Below are 26,797 nucleotides of genomic sequence, written 5' to 3' on the forward strand. Positions count from 1 at the left end.
TCGAGTCGGCGCCGGATGAGGCTGAGTCAGCGCTGGACAGGGCAGGGTCAGCTCCAACAGAGGTTGCCCTGGCACCTCCTCGATGCCGGATTATTGACTCCTCTCCGGAGGCTTTCGGGGGAGTTCGGCGTCGCCTCAACATCCGTGGATGCCGAATCTGTCCTTGCCTCTTCCCCCCCTTGGAATTTGTGGCACCGTCGGACTCCCCACCTCATCAGGAGCCCCATCAAGACCCTCATTCATCAATGGGGCTTCCTTCTTTTGGACATTGGTCTCATCCGCAGTTCACAGTTCACCGGACAACCCCCTTTGGGTGGGAGGCTTAGTTTACAGCCCTTACCCATGGATGAGTTACTGTCCCGTCCTTGGAGGGCTACCGAGGCCGGTGCGGCGTTTATACGAGTTGTCTCCTTGGACACCCGTGTTCTAAGTATGCAAACACCTTTAATCTCCCTGCCTGTTCACCCTCTGCTGGATGTACTCCACCCCGGGTCAGGGAATGTAGAGCCTCTTCTGCCATTCGAAGCTTCTCTTCATGATGCCATGTGGGCTTGGCTGCTTCCGGTGGCTCGTTCTATCTTGCACCGCCACCGTCCTGCCCCACATGATCCGGTTTGCTTATTCGTTCAGGGGTTTGTTCTGCAAGCTGCTTTTCCTTCCATGCCTCAGCTGCTGCTTCCTTCCTCCCTGGAGTCTAGATGACTGGAGTCGTGGAGTCGTAATATTTTCACCTCCACTAGCGCAGCTCTTGATCTGGCGGAATTTACAATCCGCTCGGCCCTGGATAATGCGGATTCCTTAGGCCAAGCTATGGCTGGTTCGGTGGCCCTACGGCACCATGCTTGGTTGCGGGATGGGGTCTTCCATGAGAATATCTGGGAACGCCTTGTTGACCTACCCTTTGATGGGGTCCTTTTGTTTGATGCCCATGCCGAATCGGCAGTTCAGCGCCTCCTTGCGGCCTTTCGCCCTCCACCATAGGTCTGGACTTCACAGGTACCAGTTTGTCATGTTCTGGGATGGTTACCCTTTCATTTAGCATCCACCAGTTGCACTATGCGTTTTTGGGCTGGCAGTAAGCCTACTGTGGTGGTGTTCCACAGGTTGTTTGTGTTCTGTCCTCTGCCTGTGGTTTATCCTAAGAGGTGCTCACCTGTTTTTCTTGGGGGTGTGCTATACGCCAAGTGGGGTACCTGTATGCTATTGTTTAGCTATGCTATGCGCCAGGCAGGCATGGAGGTCCCTTTGGGCGCTCTACGTCCACAGACGCTGTTATCTTACCACTACACGGTGTTTAGTGTTGTGTCTTTTGGCACTATCTCCTATACGCCATGAGAAAACGAGGAAGAAGTGTGTTTCTTGATAGAGATATATATATATATATATATATATATATATATATATATATATATATATATATATATATATATATATATATATCCAAAACAAACAGGAATGTTTTGGAATATATATATATATATAGTTGCTCCAGGTCCCACTATGTCAATCCAGGCACTCGCGAGTGGGCTTCGCAAATATTACAGCTCCAGCTCCTAAACCATCTTTCAGGAAACAGCACTCGTAGACACGATGATGTACACACTCGTGTTTATTTTTCACAGAGCAAACGAAAAGACGCGTTTCGGCTACAAGCCTTCATCAGTTTTAGTTACACCGCGCTCGTCAGCCAAATGTTATAGATACTACTGTGGTTTAAACATTAAAGACGGACTTTAGCACCAATGGAACTGAGCGCGCCATTTTGAAATGAGTAAATCTCATTAGTTTCAACAGTATGTTGGTATTTACATCAAATTCATGGGGGCGCAATCAGCATCGTGTCTACGAGTGCTGTTTCCTGAAAGATGGTTTAGGAGCTGGAGCTGTAATATATATATATATATTTCTTGGATTCCTCACGCCTCTTCATCCCCTCATGGCGGAAAGTCACGGCACAGCAGCAGGTAAGTTCTTTTTCAAAATTACTTTATTTACACACCATGTGCAAAAGTTTCAGTGCAGTAAATTGGACGGCCTACGCGTTTCGACTACTCCTAGCCTTCCACTGGACCATAGAGTCCCTGGAGTCTAGACCATTTTTAAAAAAGTGCTTAGTGCAAGTACCCTCATCTCTTTCCATTATTATTCTAGACTGTCAACCTTGCTTGCATTCTATGGCAAAAAATGGTCGCCATTTTCTGAATACCAAACATTACAGTGAAGTACATGTAAATTTTCAATTATACTGAGCGATTTCATTTCGTACTGATATACATCTTATGAATACAGACTAGAAACATTCAATTCATGGTAAAGTACTCGTTTCAAACAAATGTTTCTAGTTCTTTGTCAAGTCCCTATAGCATAATTCTCTGCAAGGCTGATTGTTTATATTCTGATTTGGATTCCTTGATGCCTATGTACAATATATACAGGAGTGTGTGTTCTCCATTGCGACCAATATTTATGAGGCGGTCTGTCGTTTTGCATGAAATATCCAATGCTTAACATTTACATTATGTACATGTACTTTTTTGTGTCCTCAAATAGAATTCTAATTTAAATTTCACTTAGGTCTCTCTTAGTGTGATTGCATTTCATATGGTAAAGTACATTGTTCTAGTAAATTGTTTCAATTTGAGGTACTCCTGTGAAAGACCACCTTGGTCTATTTACATATGGCATCACAATTCAAATAGCCCATCGATCCTCTAATCATCACGCTTCTTGCTTTGTATATCAATTCATTCAATATTCAACTGGCGATTTCCCCACCATTGTTCAGCTTATTTACCCCAATGTACAATTGTATATAACTAGCCTCAAGATATTGAAGTTCAAACTCTTCGACTGGAGTCTTGTTATTGCAAATTTACAAATGTACAAATAGTTCTGCATCTTGGTTGTGTCCATATGGGTATTCTGTCCCCATCCCCAGAATCATTCTTGATTCAAGTTTACGTAGCTGTAATGTACGATCTCCCCCTCTTTCTGAAGGTTTACTAAGCTTGATTCCTGAATATTTCAATAGACTGGCGTTGCTTTGATGACACTCAGCAAAATGTTTAGCCATGGGGTAGTTGGGGTCCTCATTTTTGATCGCACGCAGATGTTGGAGGATCCTCAATTTGAGTTTGTTGATGGTGCTTCCAATATAGGACTTTCCACATGGAAGTCTGTAGACCACATATTTTGATTTGCATGTTATGTGGTCCCTAATTTTCTCCATTCTTCCGTTTTGCAGTTTATAGTCAGTGATGTTAGTGCCATGCTCACAGGCTTTGCATTTGGCACATTTCCAAAATCCAGGTGTTGTCAGCCATGAGTTCTTTTTTGGTTGTTTGAGTTGTAAGTGACGTTGAGTTAGAATGTCACGTAGGGATGACGTTCTCCTATAAGTGATACTTGGAAATGCTGTTAGGTTTTCTTTTAAAGTTTCATCAAGGAGTAAGATGTTCCAATTCCTCCGTAAAGCATGTTTAAATTCATCACTCTGGTTGTTGAAGTCCACAATCAAGCGTGTCGCGTTGTTTGTTCCTTCTGTTTCCATGGTCATTCAATTCATTTTGCTATTTCTAGGTACTAGAAGGTCTGATCTTTTCTTTAAGTCCATTCTAGATTTTGCCGTTTCAATAACTTCATCTGGGTAGCCCCTTTCCCGGAACCGTTGACTCATTCCCTCTATTTCGTGTTCCAGGTCATTGATCTCAGAACAATTTCTTTTGGCTCGTAGCATTTGTCCATACGGTATACTCCATTTGAGTTTCACTGGGTGCCCGCTGTTGGCATGGAGTATGCTGTTACAGGATGTAGGATTTCTATGTATTTTAGTACATAGGCGGTCATCTTTCACAAAGGTTTCTACATCCAGAAAGACAAGATTTGTTGAGCTGACAGTAGATGTAAAATGAAGATTGTATTTATTGTGTTTCAACGAATCAATGAATCCTTGGAGCTCTTCTTTCCCTCCATCCCAGATGACAAATAAATCGTCGATGAAACGACACCAGAGCTTGATTTTTGAGTGTTTCTTCTGTTCTTGGTCCACAATCTCGTTCTCCCAGACGGCCATCAGGAGGTTAGCGTATGTTGGAGCAAAAGCTGTCCCCATTGCGGTCCCCTGCCTTTGCAGGTACAGATCCCCCAAGAACAGGAAGGCATTGTGTGTCAGACAGTAGATTAACATGTCAGTCAACATCACAGAGTGTTCCAAGTGAATTACTGATCGTCTTTCCAAGATCTTTTGAATGGCTCTTATCCCATCCTCTGGGCGTATTGACGTGTAAAGAGAGACCACATCTATTGTTGCCCTCAGATAGGTCGTTTTCCATTCTATTCCTGAAATTCTCTTCAAAAAGTCCATTGTATCCCTCAGATATGAAGGTAGAGAGGTTACATAGTTCATTAGGAACACATCTATAAATCTCGATATCGTCTCCAGCAATGACCCTATGGAGCTCACAATCGGTCTTCCTGGTGGTTTATTGAGAGACTTATGTACTTTTGGTAAAAAGTATATAGTGGCTGTGTTTGGATTATCTGTTTTTAAGTATGTATACTCATCGAAGTCGATCAGACCTTTATCCTTCCATCCCAATAGTAAGGAATGATATTCCTCCGTCCAACCTTCCATGGGGTTCTTTTTAAGTAGTTCATAATGGTCTTTGTTGCTCAGTTGTCTTTTAGCTTCTGTGATGTAATCCGTTACATTTTGTACAACAACATTTCCTCCTTTATCTGAGGACTTTATTATTATTGTTGAGTCATTTTTCAATTCCGACATCGCCTGATATTCCTTTGGCGAGAGATTGTTCTTGTTTCTTATTTCCTTTTTGTTGTTGTTGGCAGGTTTTCCAGAGATTCTTGCTATTTCCTCCACCATTATTTCATGGAAAAGGTCATGGAAAAGTTACCTGGTGGCAATTGTGGACAAAATCGTGATTGTTTCTTCAATCCACTTTCACCCCCGCTGTTGTTGGTATGCCAGATTGATTACAGAATTCAATGTCCAGTTGAGGTAGGTTCTCATTCAGTTTTAGACTGGATGATGCGGTTTCCCCACTTGATGTTAGTGCCCTCATAGTTGGTATGTCCTCTCTGGTAATCGAGGACAAATTTCTTTTTTCAAGTGGGTTTTCTGGTTTCCGTTGTTTTTTCTCAGAAAAGTATTTTCTCAATTTGACTTTACGACAGAATTTATAAAGGTCAATACGAGCATTAGGTACATCAATATTTTTGTTGGGGCAGTAGGATAGTCCTCTATTAAGTAGTTTGAGTTGCATATCTGATAACTTTTTACTTGATAAGTTGATGACTATGTTATCAGCATTTGTTATTCTTTTCTTCAATGTTACTTTTGTTTTCCTTTGCCTCTCTTTGCCTTTGTTCCTCCTTCTGCCCCTTCTAGTTGTTGTTTTGTTTGGGGCTTCGATGGTTCTCTTCCCCATGTATTCGCTCGGCCTCTTTCCCTCTGTCGCGTGATCATTTGGGCCAATTGCATCAGCTGAACTAATCTCCGAACTATCAATCACATCCGTGTTCTCTGTTCCTGCACTTTTGTCCATCACTACCCGGCTCCTCAAAGTATCATATTTATGAGCGAATATGTAAATCCGTCCATTTGCATAGTCCAGCCTGTCTCTCATAAATTTGTTAGCTTTTCGTTTCTCCACTTCCATTTCATGTTTAGCTACCTTCTTCTCCATGTTTTCAATGGACTCTTTGTTTTCTTCTGTCTCAGGAATATTTGCCAGTTCAACTTCTAGTGCCTCAATTACACTTGTGATCTTTTCCAATTTCCTTTCGGCATGTATGATGAGAGTCCTCATGAGTTTGAAGGAGCATTCATTTGTGTCCGTCTGCCACAATTTGATTAAATCGGGGTCTAAATCATTCAGGGTGGGCATGATGAGTATTCTGAGACCCCGAGGAACTCTTTTATACTCTATATACTTTTCCAGTGTTGTTTTCTCCCACCATTTGTGAATTTCTAAGATTTTTTGTTGCTGTAACTCCCTCAGAATAATCAAAAATGTTCTGTTTTCCTTCTCCTTACCTCCCACGTTTCCTCTTATGTTTGTACTTGTTGTGGGGGTATTATCGTCATTAAGCAGTTCACTCGCCCTTTGCTGGCGGTTTTTTGACTTATCTGCCATGTCAGCAAGCAAGGTTGAGTAATTTCTTCTTTTTCACTGCACGTGAAACTAAGCTTGGTGTGTCACTTTTAAATTATGTCGCCGGTTATCTGCTTTCTACTCCTCAGAATTAGCAGAGTTCCCCGTATGCCTGCTGCTCCTTTGTAAACACGCTCTCGTGTTTGCCCGGTTCACATCAAATGCTGTTCTACCCCTTTAAGAATTTAGTCCTCGGATAGTCCTTTGTTCCGATTTCTTCGGGGTTTGTTTTACCGCGCACAGATGCGCTACTGATTACAGTTCTAGGTGTCACGTCTTGTGCAGCGCGTGTTGGTCACCAAACAAGTTTTAATTTAGCTCGAACCGCTAAAGACGCTAAAGACGCTAACACTTTAGTTACTTCCCATGCGGTTTTGCTCACAAGCGGTAGCATATATATATATATCCGCGGATTGCCCGTGGAGTTTCCCTTTTTGTACATCTCCATCTCTCTTCGTTGGGCGAGGTCTGGCCCTATAATTCCGTGTTTCAAGGAGCAATTCAGTGCTTGTACTTGAGCTTGCCTTCGTTCTGCACGGCGGTGTTTATAGTGCACTTCGGTGCCTTGTCCTGCATCTTCAGCAATAAGGGTTCTTTGCGTTACACTCCCTGGGGTGGTCCCCCGCTTCAGGAAACTCTTTTCTTGAAGCTCATGTACTACACAGTCCCACTCTTCCGTGGGGGGTGCATTTCCCCTCCCAGTCGGAGGAGGTGGACTGGAGATCTGAGGTTCTTTTCAATAGTTATTTGGATTTCTCTTCACCACTCCTATTGGCACCTTCGATGCCTCTGTTGCCACTCCCTTCCGATGTGTCTTTTTCTTTGGGTGTCACCCTACTCTATGCCTGTTGAACAGCTCCTCTGCAGCAAGTCGTCCCAAGTGCTGCGCCCCGCTTCTCTGTTTCTCATGGGTGAGTTCTCACCTTGGCCTTCAAGCTGCCTTGTTGGGCAGTCCCGTGCTCATTTTGGCTACGCTACCATGTTGTCTCCGTGGTTGTTGGCTCTGTGCATGCATGTTCTAGTGGTGGTCAGCATCAGCGTGCTTCAACGTGATTGTGACTAAGTGTGCACTTGTTGTGTCTTTTGTTCCCGCCTGTACTTCTGACACGTTGCTCAGTCCCTGCCTCTTGCCCTTCGTTTCCTGGATGCTGCCTCTCCAGCCTCCCTTGCGTGGGCTAGCCTGGTAGGCACTAGTTACTTCTCTCCATGTTGTCTTCTAGCTTTGGTTGGTGTCAACTTAGTGCGCCCTTGAGCTCTGGGAGTAGTCCTTCTTCCTCCCTTCGTTGTGGCTCTCTCTTCTGTTATGGGATATGGCTAATGCCGTTTCTACATCTCATACTCACACAGGTATGGTATTGTGCCATTCTGGCAGTTTTGTGATACCTTATCTCCCGTTGTCTTTTGCTATTCCGAGCTACTTGGTTTGCTGTCTGGCTGCTCCACCACAGCCTTCCCCATAGTCCCTCACTGTTGCCAGCTCAGTGCCTTGGGCACTTTCTTTTTTTTGTCGCAGACCCACCTCCCCCTTCGGGTATGGCTGTGGTATCTATTCTAAGTTAAGGAATCTGCGGCTAGATGTTTCTATCAGATGTACGAATTACTTACCTTCGGTAATGATGTATCTGGTAGAGATGTTGTCTAGCAGCAGATTCCTTAACACCCACCCATCCTCCCCGTTCTGCGTGGACCTTGCCAGGTGGGCTTCTCCAGTTTGCCTCCTTTCAGTTGCCATTGGTTTTCTTCCAGGGTGCTCACTTTGTTGCGCCCCCTTTAAGAATTGCCATATGCGGCTGCCTCCCTCCAAGTGGCTTCTTTCCAGCAAAACTGTGCTTTTTGATTCACCTTCATCAGGAAATTCTTCTATTTCTCCTGTTGCCTTCCCTCCCTCCCGCCTTCTCCATTGACTTGGGACTCTTGTCTCCTCTATAGTCGTCTTCTTTGGGGGGGCTTATGGGTTGTGTTTCGGCCTTCCATTACTACAGGGGAAGTGCCATTCTTTTCATGCCTTCTTGCAGTAGATTGTTGTTCTTACTGTGCTTCATCCTTGTTGGCCGGCACAGTTCTACGTGGTAATAACAGTCTACCTTTGTTGATATATTCTCCCCTTTTACTTTGGGAAGGATCCACAGTTCGCTTTGCAGGGTTCTTTCTCAGAGCTTTGCTCTGCCTTTCCTTCTTCACTTATGTGTAGACAGTGTCTGATACTGTCTTTTATGATGGTGTTTTGCACCATCCGCCTTCTTTATTTATGGATTTTTCATCCTTCGCACACTGTTCCCCTACTTACACAGTTTTGTTTGTGGCTCCGCGTTGTGCAGCGGAAACGTTTCTCCGAAGAAAACGGACGTCAGCGCGCTGGTAGGGACTTATATGACCTCGCTGACATCACGTCCGTGGACAACATTGGGGCGGGGTCGTGTGGCGCCGTCTGGCGCGCAGAGGTGCTGCTGCAAAATCATTTCCGGATCCAGTCTGATGCATGGGGATATTCTAAGTTAAGGAATCTGCGGCTAGACAACGTCTCTGCTAGATGCATCGTAACCGAAGGTAAGTAACTCGTACGTTACTTCTCAAGATCAAGAGGACAGCATTCCACAAAGAGAGAGCCATTGTAGAGAAAGTCTGGCTTTCCGAAAGCGAAACACTTAACAAAATGTTGAGGTACTTAGAATTCTTACAGGTACATACCATGCGAGACATCATTGGAAGTAGAGTGGGGATTCTGTCATCTAATTCAGCTACCTTATTACAGGTAGCTAGTAAATCTTTACCAGAAAAGGAGTGGCTTGACTAAACCTGGGAACACAATAAGGCATGATCCTGCACAGTCGCTTCAGTTGTAACAAATTAGCTCTATGGAACTTTGTTTATCAGTTGGAGCGCTGCATTCATTTGTATCTCTAGATTAGTTCTGCCTTGTGGCAAACTCCCACTAAGAGGGTTGTTTACAGGACTCCAGAGATCTTTGCTTCCACCCACCAGCAGTACCTCTGTGTTTGGCGTAAACCAGCATTTCCCTGTCCACTCTGTAATTGCATATGTTAGCCCTTTTAAGTGATGTTCCACAGCTCTGACACATCCATCTCTTCTCTTTGTTGCAGAATCTACTACAATGTGTCCGACACTCCAGTAGATCTTGGCAGAAAAATGATAGACTGGGAGGCAGGCGGCCTGATCAGCTGCACATGCGGACAGGTGAGTTCTGCCTGCTTCCATTATATCAAAGGCCTGTGCCAAAACTGACCTAGTTCATTGTCTTGTGACATATCAGACAAGATGGGCCGTCAAGTGAAAAGTCCGCCTCTCATGTGACTGTTAGGAGGTAGACAAGATAAATAATAATTAGTGAAAAATCTGTTCTTTTTTTAGTTGTGTAAAAGTAAGGCTTATTTAGATTTATGAGAACAGAATGTCCTAGCAAGTGGGAATTGAGCATGTTGTCATGTAGATAGATGTTCAGCTGTTGATGCTCTGCCTCCCTGGACCAGACACCAGTCATCAGGACTTTTTTTTATAAACAGTGCTCAATTATTAAAAAGAAATGGTACCGAAGCCCAACGTTTTCATTAGGAGCCCATCATGAATTTGCCTAATACCATCACACTTCTCTTTCTTCTTCTTATCTCTTTGTTTCACTCTTGCAGGTTGTTTTTCCTCTCTGCTTTCTCTCTTTATCACTGATTTCCTATCTTTCTATTCCTTCTACAGTTTCTCCCTTTTTTACTCCGTGGCTTTGGGTGAAAATATGATCAGGGAAAATAAGTTTGAGCCCCCAAAATAAGTGCCAAATGCAAAAACAACAGATGATGGACAGAATGCAGAACAATGTCATACATTCACCCCAGTACAAAGATCTGGGCCTAAATCCATCGTTTTTTTGCTCACCATGCCTTTCCAGTTTGAACCCAACTATATGCAAATCAGTCTTGACCCTGTGCCCCATGGGAACAGTCCAGCCCGAACTGCCAAGCCAGGTCCTTCCAAGCACCCATCACCCACTACAACAGGCCCAAAATAAGCACTGTTTTAACTCCTCCCAATGCCTGACAGTGCACAGTAAGCCAGTGCTCACCTCTCTCACTAATGTAGACTAGAAACACACCACAGTTAGTCCAGCCAATGCAACCCTGCTTTGATTTTTTTTTCTGCTTGAGAACATAAATAAACAAGCATTGGAAATGCAATAGGGATCGGATTTTTTCGAGTTAGAGCTAATGGCATTGTAAATGGCAATGTCTTTTAGCCATGTGTTATGGAGTGTATGCATGTGGTGTGTAATAGAATTATGTGGTTTGGATTGGAATTGTTCACCCTGCACACTCGCACACTGTTCACCCTGCACGCTCGCACACTGTTCACCCTGCACGCTCACACACTGTTCACCCTGCACGCTCACACACTGTTCACCCTGCACGCTCACACACTGTTCACCCTGCACGCTCACACACTGTTCACCCTGCACGCTCACCCTGCACGCTCACCCTGCACACTCACTACTCTGCACTCACTACTCTGCACTCACTACGCACTCACTACTCACTACTCTGCACTCACTACTCTGCACTCACTACTCTGCACACTCACTCTGCACTCACTACTCTGCACTCACTACTCTGCACGCACTACTCTGCACTCACTACTCTGCACTCACTACTCTGCACTCACTACTCTGCACGCACTACTCTGCACGCACTACTCTGCACTCACTACTCTGCACGCACTACTCTGCACGCACTACTCTGCACGCACTACTCTGCACGCACTACTCTGCACTCACTACTCTGCACTCACTACTCTGCACTCACTACTCTGCACTCACTACTCACTACTCTGCACTCACTACTCTGCACTCACTACTCTGCACTCACTACTCAGCACACTCATTCTGCACTCACTACTCACTACTCTGCACACTCACTCTGCACTCACTACTCTGCACACTCACTCTGCACTCACTACTCTGCACTCACTACTCTGCACTCACTACTCTGCACTCACTACTCTGCACTCACTACTCACTACTCTGCACACTCACTCTGCACTCACTACTCTGCACTCACTACTCTGCACTCACTACTCTGCACGCACTACTCTGCACGCACTACTCTGCATTCACTACTCTGCACTCACTACTCTGCACTCACTACTCACTACTCTGCACTCACTACTCTGCACTCACTACTCTGCACGCACTACTCTGCACGCACTACTCTGCACGCACTACTCTGCACTCACTACTCTGCACTCACTACTCTGCACTCACTATTCTGCACTCACTACTCTGCACTCACTACTCTGCACTCACTACTCACTACTCTGCACTCACTACTCACTACTCTGCACTCACTACTCACTACTCTGCACTCACTACTCACTACTCTGCACACTCATTCTGCACTCACTACTCACTACTCTGCACACTCACTCTGCACTCACTACTCACTACTCTGCACACTCACTCTGCACTCACTACTCTGCACTCACTACTCTGCACTCACTACTCTGCACACTCACTCAGCACACTCACTCTGCACTCACTACTCTGCACTCACTACTCTGCACTCACTACTCTGCACTCACTACTCTGCACTCACTACTCACTACTCTGCACTCACTACTCACTACTCTGCACTCACTACTCTGCACTCACTACTCTGCACTCACTACTCTGCACACTCACTCTGCACTCACTACTCTGCACTCACTACTCTGCACTCACTACTCTGCACTCACTACTCTGCACTCACTACTCTGCACTCACTACTCACTACTCTGCACTCACTACTCTGCACACTCACTCTGCAGTCACTACTCTGCACTCACTACTCTGCACTCACTACTCACTACTCAGCACTCACTACTCTGCACTCACTACTCACTACTCTGCACTCACTACTCTGCACTCACTACTCTGCACTCACTACTCTGCACTCACTACTCTGTACTTACTACTCACTAATCTGCACACTCACTCTGCACTCACTACTCGGCACTCACTACTCTGCACTCACTACTCTGCACTCACTACTCTGCACTCACTACTCTGCACTCACTACTCAGCACTCTGCACTCACTACTCTGCACTCACTACTCTGCACTCACCACTCTGCACTCACCACTCTGCACTCACCACTCTGCACTCACCACTCTGCACTCACACTATAATAATCCTTATGTCCTGTAACGAAGGGTTTGCCATTATTGAAATAGTTCACTGCAATAACCTACTTTTCTTAGCCTTTGACATGTACTTTACTAAGAATCGGCATGTTAATAAATATATAAATACGTGCGACGGCAATAAAGCAGCATTGAAAAACAAGGGTTTGCAATTATTGAAATAGTTCACTGCAATAACCTACTTTTCTTAGCCTTTGACTTGTACTTTACTAAGAATCGGCATGTTAATAAATATATAAATACGTGCAACGGCAATAAAGCAGCATTGAAAAACAAGCATCTGCCTTCAATTACCGGCACCTCTGACAGCTGCTAATTTATGGCATTCTCCTGGACGGGGAGACAGCATGCGCGCACATACAGCTCAAGAAAACTACAGAGTCGTGAATGCGCTAATGGACCCTGACATCTGGTAATTGGGAATTTATGGCATTCTCATGCGCGGGTTAGCGCGGAAAATGCAGGAAGTGAATAGAGAAAAATTCCTAGGGCCTATTGCGTGAACACTTACAAAAACACACCCGTCAGAGGACCAATGACCATGCAGATGGCACACAACACCACGAAAAATTCTCGCGCACTGAGGAATTTTTACTTCACGATTCTGAGCCCCTTAACAATACGGCTCGGAGCTCCACCCCACTTCTGACGAAGTGGTGACGTAGGCCGAGCCCTAAAAACGGTATTTGGACTAAATATCGAGTCACACGAATATCGAATTTTTTATATCATGATACAGAAAAATGTGATGCAGAAATATCATTTACAAAAATATATCTCTTTTTTAAGGTAAGTAATATCATTGTCAAAAATATCTGTGTTAATATCTTTTACAAAGATATAGTTATAAAAATTTGATTTTTTTAAAATTATCTTTATATTTTAATGGTGAATATTATAAATTGTTTGTGTAAATTGTATAATTGTTGTTAATGTTTTTAAATATAGTTCATAATTTTTTGTTTTTTTAAACTTCAATTTAATTGTTAATTGTAATTTATTGTGTCATAGCTGTTTTATGAGGTTTGCAGGGGTGCAGGGTGGGAAATTAATTCAGTAATTTTTTAATCTAGGGAATATGACATGCTACGTTTCCCTAAACACATACCTCTGCAACAGGTACCTCTCCTAGTCTCATTTCTACTATTTACTCTTCCAAAAGTCAGAGAGGATCTAAGCAGTCACACGGAGAATGGACGTTATCACAACCTAACTAAATGCATCTCCGATATATGTTAGGTTGCCCGTTCAAGGTGCCAGTTGGCACTACTCTTTGATGGTTCATTTTATGATATGGTCACCTACCAGTAGTACAGAGGGCTATTATTCCTTGACATGATTACTGTCCAAGAGTGAGGAATTGGTTTCCTTGGCAGCTTTATTACATATCCACTTTGCTATATCATTCAGTCTTCCCTCTGTGTTTGCTTGACTGCCATCCCACCACCGAGCAATGTCTTCTCTAGGGTGCTTTAACCACACTTCAGCCTCCCACATTCCTCTCTCACCCTTCCCACTTCTTATGCTACCTTCTGCACTACCGTCCCTTTCCTCCCCTCTTTCCTATTTCAGTATTCCTTTTTATTCAATCAATCAATCAATCAAAGCATTTGTATAGCGCACTACTCACCCGGAGGCTCTCAAGGCGCTGGGGGGGGGGGGGGGGGGTGGTCCGCTACTGTTCGAACAGCCAGGTCTTGAGCTGCTTCCTGAAGGCGAGGTGGTCTTGGGTCAGGCGGAGGTGGGTCGGAAGGGAGTTCCAAGTCTTGGCGGCCAGGTAGGAGAAGGACCTTCCTCCTGTGGTGGCTCTTCGGATGCGGGGGACGGCGGCGAGGGCGTGGCTGGTCGATCGAAGCTGGCGTTTGGGAGCGTAGAAGTTGAGGCGGCTGTTGAGGTATCCTGGGCCTTGGTTGTGTAGGGCTTTGTGTGCGTGGGTGAGGAGCCGGAAGGTGGTTCTCTTGTTGACCGGGAGCCAGTGCAGGTCTCTCAGGTGTCTGGAGATGTGGCTGCGGCGGGGGATGTCCAGGATGAGTCGTGCTGAGGTGTTCTGGATCCGCTGGAGTCTCTTCTGGAGTTTGGCGGTGGTTCCGGCGTAGAGGGAGTTGCCGTAGTCCAGACGGCTGGTGACGAGGGCCTGGGTGACCATCTTCCTGGTCTCGGTGGGTATCCATCGGAAGATCTTACGTAGCATGCGCAGGATGTTGAAGCACGACGAGGAGACGGCGTTGACTTGTCTGGTCATGGAGAGGGAGGAGTCCAGGATGAAGCCCAGGTTGCTTGCGTGGTCTGTTGGTTTGGGTGCGCTGCCCAGAGCGGGGGGCCACCAGGAGTCGTCCCAGGCGGAGGGTGAGGATCCCAGGATGAGGACTTCAGTCTTGTCCGAGTTCAGTTTCAGGCGGCTGTTCGACATCCATTTGGCTACGTCTGTCATCCCTTCGTGCAGGTTGGCTCTGGCGGTGGCGGGGTCGTTGGTGAGGGAGAGGATCAGCTGGGTGTCGTCGGCGTAGGAGATGATGTTGAGGTTGTGCTGGCGTGCGATGGCTGCGAGGGGGCTCATGTAGATGTTGAACAGCATGGGGCTGAGCGACGATCCTTGTGGTACGCCGCAGATGACTTCGGTGGCCTCCGATCTGAACGGGGGGAGGCGGACTCTCTGTGTCCTTCCGGCGAGGAAGGAGATGATCCACTCCAGTGCCTTCTCCTGGATTCCGACGTTGCTGAGGCGCTGTACTAGGGTACGGTGGCAGACAGTGTCGAAGGCTGCGGAGAGGTCCAGGAGGATGAGGGCCGCTGTTTCTCCGTTGTCGAGCAGGGCTCGGATGTCATCGGTAGCTGCGATCAGGGCGGTCTCGGTGCTGTGGTTGGCCCGGAAGCCAGACTGCAAGAGGTCGAGGGAACCGTTCGTCTCGAGGAAGGCGGCCAGTTGCTTGTTGACGGTCTTCTCGATGACTTTTGCCGGGAACGGGAGCAGCGAGATGGGGCGGTAGTTCTTGAGGTCGGTGGGGTCGGCTGATGGTTTCTTAAGTAGAGCGCTGAGTTCGGCGTGCTTCCAGCTCTCCGGGAAGGTGGCGATGTCGAAGGAGGTGTTGATGATGTCCCGCAGGTGGGGCGCGATGACGGCGTCGGCCTTGTTGAAGACGTGGTGAGGGCAGGGGTCTGTCGGAGATCCGGAGTGGATGGAGTTCATCGTGCGGATGGTGTCTTCGGTGCTGATCGGGGTCCAGGCTCGGAGGGTGGTGGTGGGGGGCGGTGGTTCGGTCGTGGCGTGCGTCGGTTGGGTGCTGAAGCTGTTGTGTATGTCCGCGATCTTGTTGTGGAAGTAGGAGGCGAGGGAGTTGCAGAGGTCTTGCGAAGGGGTGGTGTCGTTGTTTCCGGCGTTGGGGTTGGAGAGCTCTTTCACGATGTTGAAGAGTTCCTTGCTGTTGTGTGCGTTGTTGTCCAGTCGTTCCTTGAATGCGGTTTTCTTGGTGGCGTGGATCAGTTGGTGGTGTTTTCGGGTGGCGAGCTTGAGGGCAGTCATGTTGTCCGGTGTTGGGTCTCTGCGCCGGATTTTCTCGAGTGCTCTGCAGTTCTTTTTGGAGTTCTTGAGTTCGTCGTTAAACCAAGGGGCTTTCTTGCTGCTGGGTCTGCTCGGCGGGGTCTTCAGAGGGGCGAGGTCGTCTGCGCAGTTGCTGATCCATTTCGTGAGGTTGGTGGCCGCTTGGCTGGGGTTCGTTGTGCTGGTGGGAGGGTTCTTGCTCAGGGAGGTAGCGAGCTGGTCTGCAGTGATCTTTTTCCAGCTTCTGCGGGGAATCTGTTGCTGGTGATGGTGGAGCGTGGTCCTTCTGAAGCTGAAGTGGACGCAGCTGTGGTCCGTCCAGTGGAGTCCCGTGGCGTGGCTGAAGGCGATGTCCTTGCTGGAGGAGAAGACCGGGTCGAGCGTGTGTCCGGCGTAATGGGTGGGGGTGTCTACCAGTTGCTTGAGTCCGAGGTTGGCGAGGTTGTCCAGCAGGGTGGTGGTGTTGCGGTGGTTGTTGTTCTCCAGGTGGTAGTTGAGGTCCCCAAGGAGGATGTAGTCGGCGGAGGGGAGGGCGTGTGGGCTGATGAAGTCGGCGATGTCTTCGCTGAATTGTGTGCATGGTCCCGGGGGTCTGTAGATGAGGGTGCCTCTGAGGGTGGTCTTGGGGTTGACGTGGATCTGGAAGTGCAGGTGCTCGGCGGGTGCGAGGGTGTCGTCGGTGTTGGTCGTGATGCGGATGGTGTTCCTGTGGATGATGGCGATGCCTCCTCCTGTCTGGTTGATGCAGTCCCTCCGGATGATCTTGTAGCCGTCCGGGATGGCGATGGCGATGTCGGGCGCTGAGGAGGCGTTCATCCAGGTTTCCGTGAGGAAGGCGATGTCTGGGGTTGTGGTGTCGATCAGGTTCCAGAGCTCGACGGCGTGTCTGTGGACGGAGCGGGTGTTGAGCAGGATGCACTTCAGGTGGGTGCTGCTGGTGCTCGGTTTGGTGGGTGCTGGTGCCGTGCAGGTCCGGGTGCAGGTGAACTTGCAGGAGTGGCAGCTGAAGGGTCCGTGGGTGCGTCTCGGTGTGGCTCGGTAGCAGCCCGGGGTTCGGCCGGTGTTGAGTGCGTTGAGGTCGGTGGCGTCGTAGGTTCGTCGGGTCGGCTTCCGTTGGTGGGGGCCAGGGGTCCTGGCACTGGGCGTGGGCCAGGCGCGGACGGGCGCAGACGGGCTTACCTTTGGCGCACCTTCGGCGCTCATTCGGTGCTCCCGCTGCGCGCGTCCGCTGCGCGGTCGCTCTGTGGGCGTCATAAATCAGGAGCCTGGAGGGCGGGTCAGCTGGGTGGCGGGAGCGGGGCGGCCAATGGGGTGAAGGTGGGCGGGGCCGCAGGGGGCAGCGGCGGGAAAAACGGCGGGAAAAACAGCACAGGCGGGCGGCTCAGCGGCGGCTGGGTCGCTCGGGGCAGTGGCAGCAGGAGGCGTCGGGAGCAGGAGGGGTGACCCGGCCTAATTAAAGGCACAATGGTCACTCCAGAACACGTACTGCAGACCCCTTATATCAGGAGCCGGGAGGGCGGGTCAGCTGGGTGGCGGGAGCGGGGCGGCCAATGGGGTGAAGGTGGGCGGGGCCGCAGGGGGCAGCGGCGGGAAAAACGGTGGGAAAAACGGCACAGGCGGGCGGCTCAGCGGCGGCTGGGTCGCTCGGGGCAGTGGCAGCAGGAGGCGTCAGGAGGCGTCGGGAGCAGGAGGGGTGACCCAGCCTAATTAAAGGCACAATGGTGTACCACTTTTCCACACATGAAGCAATTCTTTTCCACCCACACCACTTCTTTATTCTGAACTGCCTCTGTGCCAAGATGTTCCTTTGTTCAGAGCATTTCTTCAAGTCCCTACTGTACACCTGGCACCAGTGATTCATTTTTAAGAGAGTAAGTGCCGGTGCCCAGCGTTTTTCTCTGGAGCTGCTGCTGTTGTATGTCTGTGTGCCAAATACCAAGGATGTGTACTCTCAACACAACCTCAACATCATCTCCTACGCCGACGACACCCAGCTGATCCTCTCCCTTACCAACGACCCCGCCACCGCCAGAGCCAACCTACACGAAGGGATGAAAGAGGTAGCCAAATGGATGAAGAACAGCCGCCTGAAACTGAACTCGGACAAGACGGAAGTCCTCATCCTGGGATCCTCACCCTGGGACGACTCCTGGTGGCCCCCCGCCCTAGGCAGCGCACCCAAACCAACAGACCACGCACGCAACCTGGGCTTCATCCTGGACTCCTCCCTCTCCATGACCAGACAAGTCAACGCCGTCTCCTCGTCGTGCTTCAACATCCTACGCATGCTACGCAAGATCTTCCGGTGGATCCCCGGAACCACCGCCAAACTCCAGCGGATCCAGAACGCCTCAGCACGACTCATCCTGGACATCCCCCGTCGCAACCACATCTCCGGACACCTGAGAGACCTGCACTGGCTCCCGGTCAACAAGAGAATCACCTTCCGTCTCCTCACCCACGCACACAAAGCCCTGCACAACCAAGGCCCAGGATACCTCAACAGCCGCCTCAACTTCTACGCTCCCAAACGCCAGCTTCAATCGACCGGCCACGCCCTCGCCGCCGTCCCCCGCATCCGTAGAGCCACCACAGGGGGAAGGTCCTTCTCCTACCTCGCCGCCAAGACTTGGAACTCCCTCCCGACCCACCTCCGCCTGACCCAGGACCACCTCGCCTTCAGGAAGCAGCTCAAGACCTGGCTGTTTGAGCAGTAGCGGACCCCCCCCTCCCCTAGCGCCTTGAGACCCTACGGGTGAGTAGTGCGCTATACAAATGCTTTGATTGATTGATTGATTGATTGATTCCACCTCATGCCTCTTTCATCCACTACCAGACACTCCCTACCCCTTTATTGCACTGTTGCAGGTTCCTGCTTTCTCCATTTGGCACGTCTTTTCTATCTTTCTCTTCCTCCTCCTTCTTTTTTCTCTGTGTGTTTTTCTCTCTCTTGCCCTGGGTCAAAGTCTGATGAGGAAAAATAACTGCCAGTCCCCACAAATAAGTGTTGTTGGGCCTCACCTGCAGCCGCCGCCTCAAATGATGCACTGCCTTGCACCACAGTGCTCATCCCACTGAATCTTTGCACGTCCCCACACTGCTCTGCCTCTTATTCATTGCCTTCTGCTACACCCCTGCATCTCTCTGTGTCTGCACTCCTGTTATCTTCTAGTCTCTGGGCCCCTATAAATTGGGGACATGAGAGGTTCTCTCCCTAAGTCTCGATGGTAAACTATCTTTGTGATAAAACGTATACCACCCTATACCACAAGCAGCATCATTTCGTGCTCTGACCTACTTTATCAACCAAAATGATGACCTACTGTTATTTTGCTAACATACTTTTCATACACAGGAGTGGGGCATGGAAATAGTCTACAGGGCAGTCAATCTTCCTGCCATTTCCATCAAAAACTTTGTTGTGGAGACATCGGATGGTCACAGGAAGACATACAAGAAATGGAAGGACGTGCCCTTTGCTGTTGAAGAGATGAACTACGAAGAGGTGTGTGCGCTGCACTATTCCGACCTCTCAGATTGAGACTGATGGTGACTTCATCCACTCTACTTGGACAGCCTTAAGAGGCATTACATGCATTCTGTGTTCATCACACTCCAAACTTCTAGAAATCAAAGGGCCTGGATACCTTCACGGATGACAAGTGGTGCTCTACAAATCTACTGTTTGATTGATGTGACTTAAGATCTTCTAGGTCAGTACATAGGGACTCAAAACCTTTTACTGTCTGCACTAGGAGTCTATTCTTTTGTGCATGTTATACTGCATTTAGGATTTAGCAGAAAATCTGACTCCTTTTATGAACCCTGCTGCTAATTCAATCTTACGTGTGTATGTATGTGGTATTTGTATAGCATGTACTTTCAATAAGTTGGTGAGCTTTTGCTGCACATTACCCTCAAAGGGACACAAAAACACCATAGATCTGTTGCAACAAAGAGAAGGGTTCATAACATTTTTAAACAGGCGTAGATTTTCCTAATTTAAAAAATATGAAGAGCAATACTAGAGCATCTTCTCCTCTTAAGCAGTATTTGAAATATGTCATTCTTGTAAAGTAAATAGAGCTATTACTGAAATTAGCCAGTGTTCCATTTTATTTGAAAGAAATTGATGTCAAATTGATACTCATTCTTCAAACTACTTCCCAACTGTTCACTAAAAACGTCATCGCTATCTGTAGCATAATGCCTGCTTTTGTGGTGTGTGTCACCTCGTAAGCAGCTCAAGTGATGTTCTGAACGTAAGGGTGTCTCCAGAAGATGGCCCTCGCTGGACAGACATGTCATCCTACATACGCCACAGACGTGCTTCAGCTGGATAGTTACCTGAATGGACCCACACCAGATCATACTGTGATTTTACAACCTGATTTCATCCAAAATCAATGAATCAGCAGCTTGAGCTTTTGAGTGGCCTTCATCGGATGCCTGTGGTTATTCATTTAGTCATTTGTATCTCGATCTGTAGCTGATGCTGCAGTCTCAACTCAACTTAATTGCCATTTAAACAATAGTTTAGTGGTAGTGGAGGTTCCTCTTTCGACAATCGAGACCTTTAGGTACGATAGATTGAATTAGATTGTGCCGCTCCTCATGCGCCACTTGAGGACATTTGCATTTGCAAATTGTTGCGGGTAACTAAATGGTCATTCCCTTGTAAGAGATTTTTTATTATTCTATATTATGTTCTATGGAACTTCTGCAGTACAACTTATGCACAATGATTTTTGGTGCTATTGAAGAACATTTGTTGGAACAGATGGATCTTAATTCCTTCTTTAAATTTCCATTGATTGCTCTGGTTTCTGAGAGGATTGGCAAGCGTTCAAAACTTGGCAACCTGGAGCTTAAACAGTCAGTAGACCAGAAGGATTAATTTGAAAAAGGGGATCACAAATCTCAGATGGCTATCTGGGTCTGGTGGTCCAGAAAACTCAACCATCCACTACAGGGATCTGTACCTGACCCCAGTGTTCCAGGTTTGAATACTTGGAGGTCTACCTCGCCTTCCATCCTCCCAAGCTCAATAAACTGAGTACTATTGAACTCGATAAGAAAAAATGTCTGTCATGTAGTGCAATAAACCCTTAGGTGAACCTTCACTGTACACATACATACGTTATGGTTTGGGAGGTGACGCACAAGCTTCTATGATTAAAAAGTGAGTCCACAGCAGCCAAATGTATACAGAGCAGTACCTAGTCTTTATTTCCATTTGCGTACTACAAGCCAATGAAGATATGATGTAATGTCTAGTGGTACCAGGATGACCTTCTCATGGTCATATACACTGTGGGGATTGCATTCTGAATATGATGCGGAGAGAAAAGTGGATCAAGCTGGTAGACTGTGATATATTCAGCTGCCATAATCCAGGGGAGATAAAAGTGTTGTTTTAACCATGCGTGCGAGTGCTAGAGGGAAACCTATGGAGTTTGCACCTCCTACATCTAAGTTGGAAGAAGCAGATCTGAAATATCTAAAAGTATAAAAATGGCTGCGACTGTTTGGAGTAACCTCTTCTTCTGTATTTCTAAATGCTTCTAAAGCCTTTCAGAGGGTAAAAAGAGATGGGGTGGGTGGGGGGCAGGGGCTGGAATGCACTGGAAGTTATTTGTCTAGCTGTAGTGTTTTTGGAAGTAGCTTCAGGGGATTGTGGCTGTTTAATTGTATACATCTTAGGCTACATTAGTGGAATCAGTAGAGAATCCTAACGGCTACTTCCATCGGAGTGGAAGCACCAGGATAAGGGGGTATTTCTGGTAATCCGGCTTCAGCTGAAAATGACAAACATGTTGGTCTGGCATTTGTCCAAATTGCACAGATGTATCCTGGAAAAGTTTATATTAATAACATGTACCTCATTTTAATTTAGTACTATATTGAATGTATTGATCTTATTAACACATGTTAAGAAATTGCACATTTGTATTATTATTGTTTACATATTGTTTACTGGGGCACAGAAATCCGAAGTATATTTTGATTTGATTTGCATTTTTATAGCCTAAGACCCGTTTTATGCATTATAGGACACAGGTCACTGAATGTACTTGTTTTCAATATAGGTACAATATATGTATTTATTTTGGATCAGTAGTTGAAATAATGATAATTGTTTGAGTAAAATTTGAAGACCTTAAAGTTATCAGAAGAAATATGTTGTGATCTAAATGAACTAAATCCTGATTTGTGATGTCAATGTTTACTCATCGTTACTGCATACGCGGCTTTCGATTTTTACATGGTGGATGCAATATACAATGTAACCTTAACCACAGAGCTTTGACTTTCTATTTCTCTTTATACATACATAAAGGTATATGTTTGTAAGTAAGCGGTCTTGCTTTAAGGCTCTATAAAGGCCCCACGGTCTTATGGTAACATTAGAATAGGGCGCTATGTCTTTAGCCTGCAGAACCCCAAGGTGGCATTTTTGAATCATGAAATATTTAAAGCACTTGTTTATTTTTGTCTTCCAGTTAGTTTGTATATATAATATAAACAAATTAGCATAATACTTCTGCTTTGAGTTTTGAACCCCCTGCTGTTTTAAAAAAGGTAATGATGCTTAAACATCATAAACATTATAAATATTTGTCCAGTATACTCTGTTTTGAAATAGTGCTTCCTAATTTAAATAGTTCATTTAAATTAATCAGTTTTCGCAATTAAATTGGCATAATTCAATATGTGAGAATGTGAAAAGAAAAGCAAAAATGAATTGACATAAAAATATTTTTATATTTTCTGGAGAATGTACAAATAAACGGGTGCACCTTAATGTGAGATTTTTCTTCCATGCGCATTGACTCACAGCTTTTATTTGTGGGTGTGCGCTTTCTTGATGGGTTCTCTTTTACTTTATAAAGTGTTGCTTTCTTCCTTCCCATTGGATACCCTTGATATCCATCATGATGTTATGATGTCGGAAGGGCGGTAGGTAGAACAGGAATATATGATGACACCTTCTAAGCTTACAGGAGGATTCATTCCGCTTCACACAGGCACAAACAGAAGCTATTCAAGTGGACCCCATCTGGAGCAGATGTTTTCAGGAGCTCAGCCCAGGTTTAACTGCCTAGTGACAAGCGCCATGAAACTAGCATTCCACACAGCTGCATGGCAATACCCACACGGGGGATTTATTCAATTTTTTGTTAATATCGCTTTGCCCATTTCCTGTACTGCCCTTTCTTTTCTTGGGTGCTCCATCTGCACATGCGCAGGGCCGGTGGAACAGCAAGTGGCACCTATGTAAAGGACAGAGGGATTGGCCAGCAATTCTTGGAAAAGTGTTGAAGTTTGGGTTTAAATCAAATTGGAGTCAACATCTGTTTCATGTTCTGCCTGCTAACCAGGACCGGTTCTAGAGGGTAGGCCAGGCCCCTCCCCAAGATAGCCCTGTGCCCCACCCAAAGCCCATTCACAAGCAGAAAGCATGTTTTTATTTTTTTCTTGATGAAACAACTATACATGTCTGCAGCCGAGCTATCAAAAGCCTATTTGTGTAACTTTCATGTACAACGTCAATGCTTTGGGCTATTTTTAGTGCCTGGGGGCAGGAGTGAAAACAGATTTATGTCAGAAACAGTGTCAAGGAAATTGCCATTGCAAGAAATGTAAGTGAAAATGCCCATGCAATCAGGATATACATCTTAGTAGCGTTTTTGTTTTCTTTCTGCTGTAATGCGGGAAACGGCCATTACAACGAAGCCTTTACAACGAAATCGTTAACCACGCATGCAGTACAACGCATGCGTGGTTAACACGAAAGCCTTTACCACGCATACCTTTACTACGAGGTTTGTAGTAAAGGTATATGTGGTAAAGGTAAAAAGAAAAAAAAGGGGGGCTTGGGGGGGGTCTCCCCCCCAAAAAAGAAACTTACCTGAAGTCACGTCGGGTATCAGCGTCGTTTAAGAGAAAACGGAAAATAAACTTCCGCTTTCTCTTAACGACGTATGACGTCACCACGCTAGTAATTGTGGTAAACGTAATGCGTGGTAAACGAATTCCGTTGTAACGCATGCGTGGTAAAGGCATGCGTTGCAACGGAATTCGTTGTAACGTCATATATTCCTGTAATGCTATGTATTACTTGTGGCTGAGAACGCTGGAATTATGCGGCTGGAGAAAAACAAATTATGCAGCAGGGTTGACTACTTTTTGTTGCAAGAAAAAGCAAATAACAGTGTAATGGGGTACCTTTTGTCATATGATTACGTCATTATTCTTCATTTTTACACGTTAACACTGTCTTGGCAAAGGTTACACCGGCTAGTACCAGTTTAACACTAAAATGCAGCAATAGGCAACTGAAAGGTGACCAGTCTGCCTTTGCTAAGGGGCTCCACTGCATAACAATCCGTGCCACTGCATTTTTAGTAACCTTTGATTCGTGTGGGCCAGAAACATGTTTTCTCTCCTTAAAATCTGTAAGTTATGCAGTAGATGATGGATTATGTGACAAATGTGGCACATCCATAATAATGCATAATACTCTGTAGCCTCAGAATCACATATTTCCGGTGGTCCTGCTTATGGCTCTTTATTAAGCAAAACAATTCTGACAATGGTAAAGTTTTGAATCTTAGGTGAGAAGACTTGTCAAGTTTCACTAATTCAACAGATTTAGAATGGGAAGGAGCAGTGCAAGTGTCTGTTATCTAAAGAAAAGCACAGGCAACTTGCTGCAGCTGTTCTGCCTACTCTCATTCTCCTGAGGTACTGGCAGAAGGCAGAGCTCTCTAATATAAATAGAAGGAACTTAAAGAACATGCACCCCACTTTGGGGTACCGGTGACCATGGATTTATTCTCTCCCAACAAATTCTCTCATTTTGTTACATCAATAGATAGAAATGGATGATAGCCAGTGCCACAGGACCAGGGCCGGACTGGGAACTTCAAGCAGCCCTGGCAAAAATGATAAATTCAGCCCCTATTTACACCAAGTCAGTCCTCCCCTTACCGTATGCCTCTAAATACTGCTACTCCAGATCCAAGCAGGACATTTATTATCTACTAATGATTCCTACAGAATAAACAACAAATCATCACAAATATTGCAGCGCATAGCTGCAATGTTTGTTTTTCAGACACTTGCATAACTCTTTGATTCAGGCCACGATTTTACATTGCATTATGGGACTTGAAGTGTGGGTATTTTAACAAATTAACAAGGGTACAGGTTCCACAGTATCAAATCTCGGCTCGGCAGAAGGAGCACAAGCTAAAGACAAATGTTACAACACATGCAAACATTTCTCTCTAAAGCCCGTCGTTCCCAATCTAAGCAAAATGTTTTCCTTTACAGTTGCTTTCAAACGTTCACACACGCTGGTGAAATGAACAAAGCTGCCTGCACGCACCTAAAAGACGAAGTGAAGAGAAATGCTTCTCTTTAAAATAGAGGGAAATAAGCTTCAACCCAATGCCTACTGCTCCTCTCATGAGAAAAAAACACTCGCAGATACATCGTAACTCATCGTCTTTTAGGTGCGTGCAGGCAGCTTTGTTTAATTCACCAGCGTGTGTGAACGTTGCTGCAGGGCTGCGTAACTCACACTCATCACCACTTCCGTCAAGTGAAACCGGCCTCCTGGGGAACGAAACCGGCCTCCAAGGGTCCAGCCTCCCGGGGGATTGCTCGCTTGCCCGGCTGGCCAGTCCGGCTTTGCACAGGACATATGTGATTCCGCAACTTAGGCGTTCAATGCACATTCCTGGTTTTAAAACAATTTCGGGGCGTGGCTAACCGCCGTACATAGCGGACGTGGTTTAGCTGAGCTCTGGGCCGGGCCGAGTATCCTGGAAAGATCTGCGGCTTGGCGGGCCATTTCGGATCACATCACATCTGTCACCCAGCACCACTGAAAAGCCGGGCGAGAAGAATAGAACCCCGTGCTTGGGAACAAGGAGCCGCTGCACCCGAGACCGCCTTCAGCGGCTGAGACCACGCTGCTCACGCAGAGGCCGCCGTACGCTGAGGGATTGTCATATAGATATGCTTTGCCTTCACACTGTCTTAAGTTAGCATGAGCTTATTAGAAGTTGAAACGCCATTTTACCTTTCTGCTGCTTCTGCACACGGCACATATTGTTATTAGAGCTTTGAGCCTAGTAGAATATTTTGCTTCACACGAGAATAATATGTTTTGCTATTGTATCAGCTTTGCTTGGTAAGCTATGTCTGAACAGTGAGTGCCGAGGCCTTCAAGGTTATTTCAACACAGTGGTTGTTGTGAGGTCTAATCTGCGCACGTTCTAGACATAACACATATGCAGCTGCGGCCAACCCTGGCTTTAGGCGCGTTTAATATTGCACTGCGCAGAGCATGCAAACACACTTGATGATTCTTCGCATGCAGAGAGCTGGTGGAAGATGATGTGATCCCTTTCCACTAGGATCAGAGGTATAGGGCCGCCCTTCTAAAACCCAAAGAGACCTTCTTTAGATATAATATAATATACTAGCAAGGGAGGGTAAGACTTAGGTGCCATTTAGCCTTCTTCCCTTTAGCATTTTAACATGCTTTCTCCCTTTGTATTTTATGGACTAGTAACTATGCTGATAATTTTGTTTCTTATAATATGTTTGCTTGTATTAGCTAAGATACTGCGCTTGAGAACACTGCATTAGAAATAAACATTTCAAACTTGCACGTGTCTTCTTCATTTACTCCTCGTTCTGGATTGATATGTTGGTATAACGAAAGAGTGTTCATGTGTTCCACGTTACCTGAGGTGTTCTAAGTCCATGTTCTGGGTTGTCTAAACATTGGGAGTTTGTAAGAACCAATGAGACATTGATTGCTAGTCTGGCAGGGGATTTTGGGTACTAAGGTGAGTTTTGGCACACCCTAATTCACTGAGGTTCCAAG

The 26,797-nt window shown here is 46.4% G+C and overlaps 1 protein-coding gene across 3 annotated transcripts in view; it reads left to right on the forward strand.

Moving 5' to 3' along the window:
- The window catches only part of LOC144755965 (ATP-dependent RNA helicase DHX58-like), a 102,762-nt gene extending 80,066 nt beyond the window's left edge, over positions 1–22,696 (forward strand). For all 3 annotated transcript variants that reach the window (XM_078645412.1, XM_078645413.1, XM_078645414.1), the window contains 2 exons: positions 9,275–9,368; positions 19,247–22,696. In XM_078645412.1, coding sequence (XP_078501538.1) covers positions 9,275–9,368; positions 19,247–19,432 — 280 coding nt within the window. In that variant the 3' untranslated portion in view covers positions 19,433–22,696. The remainder of the gene's footprint in view (positions 1–9,274; positions 9,369–19,246) is intronic.
- The last annotated feature ends 4,101 nt before the right edge of the window (positions 22,697–26,797 follow it).

The sequence above is a fragment of the Lissotriton helveticus genome, chromosome 5_1 (genome assembly GCF_964261635.1).
Source record: "Lissotriton helveticus chromosome 5_1, aLisHel1.1, whole genome shotgun sequence".
Classification (NCBI taxonomy): domain Eukaryota; kingdom Metazoa; phylum Chordata; class Amphibia; order Caudata; family Salamandridae; genus Lissotriton; species Lissotriton helveticus.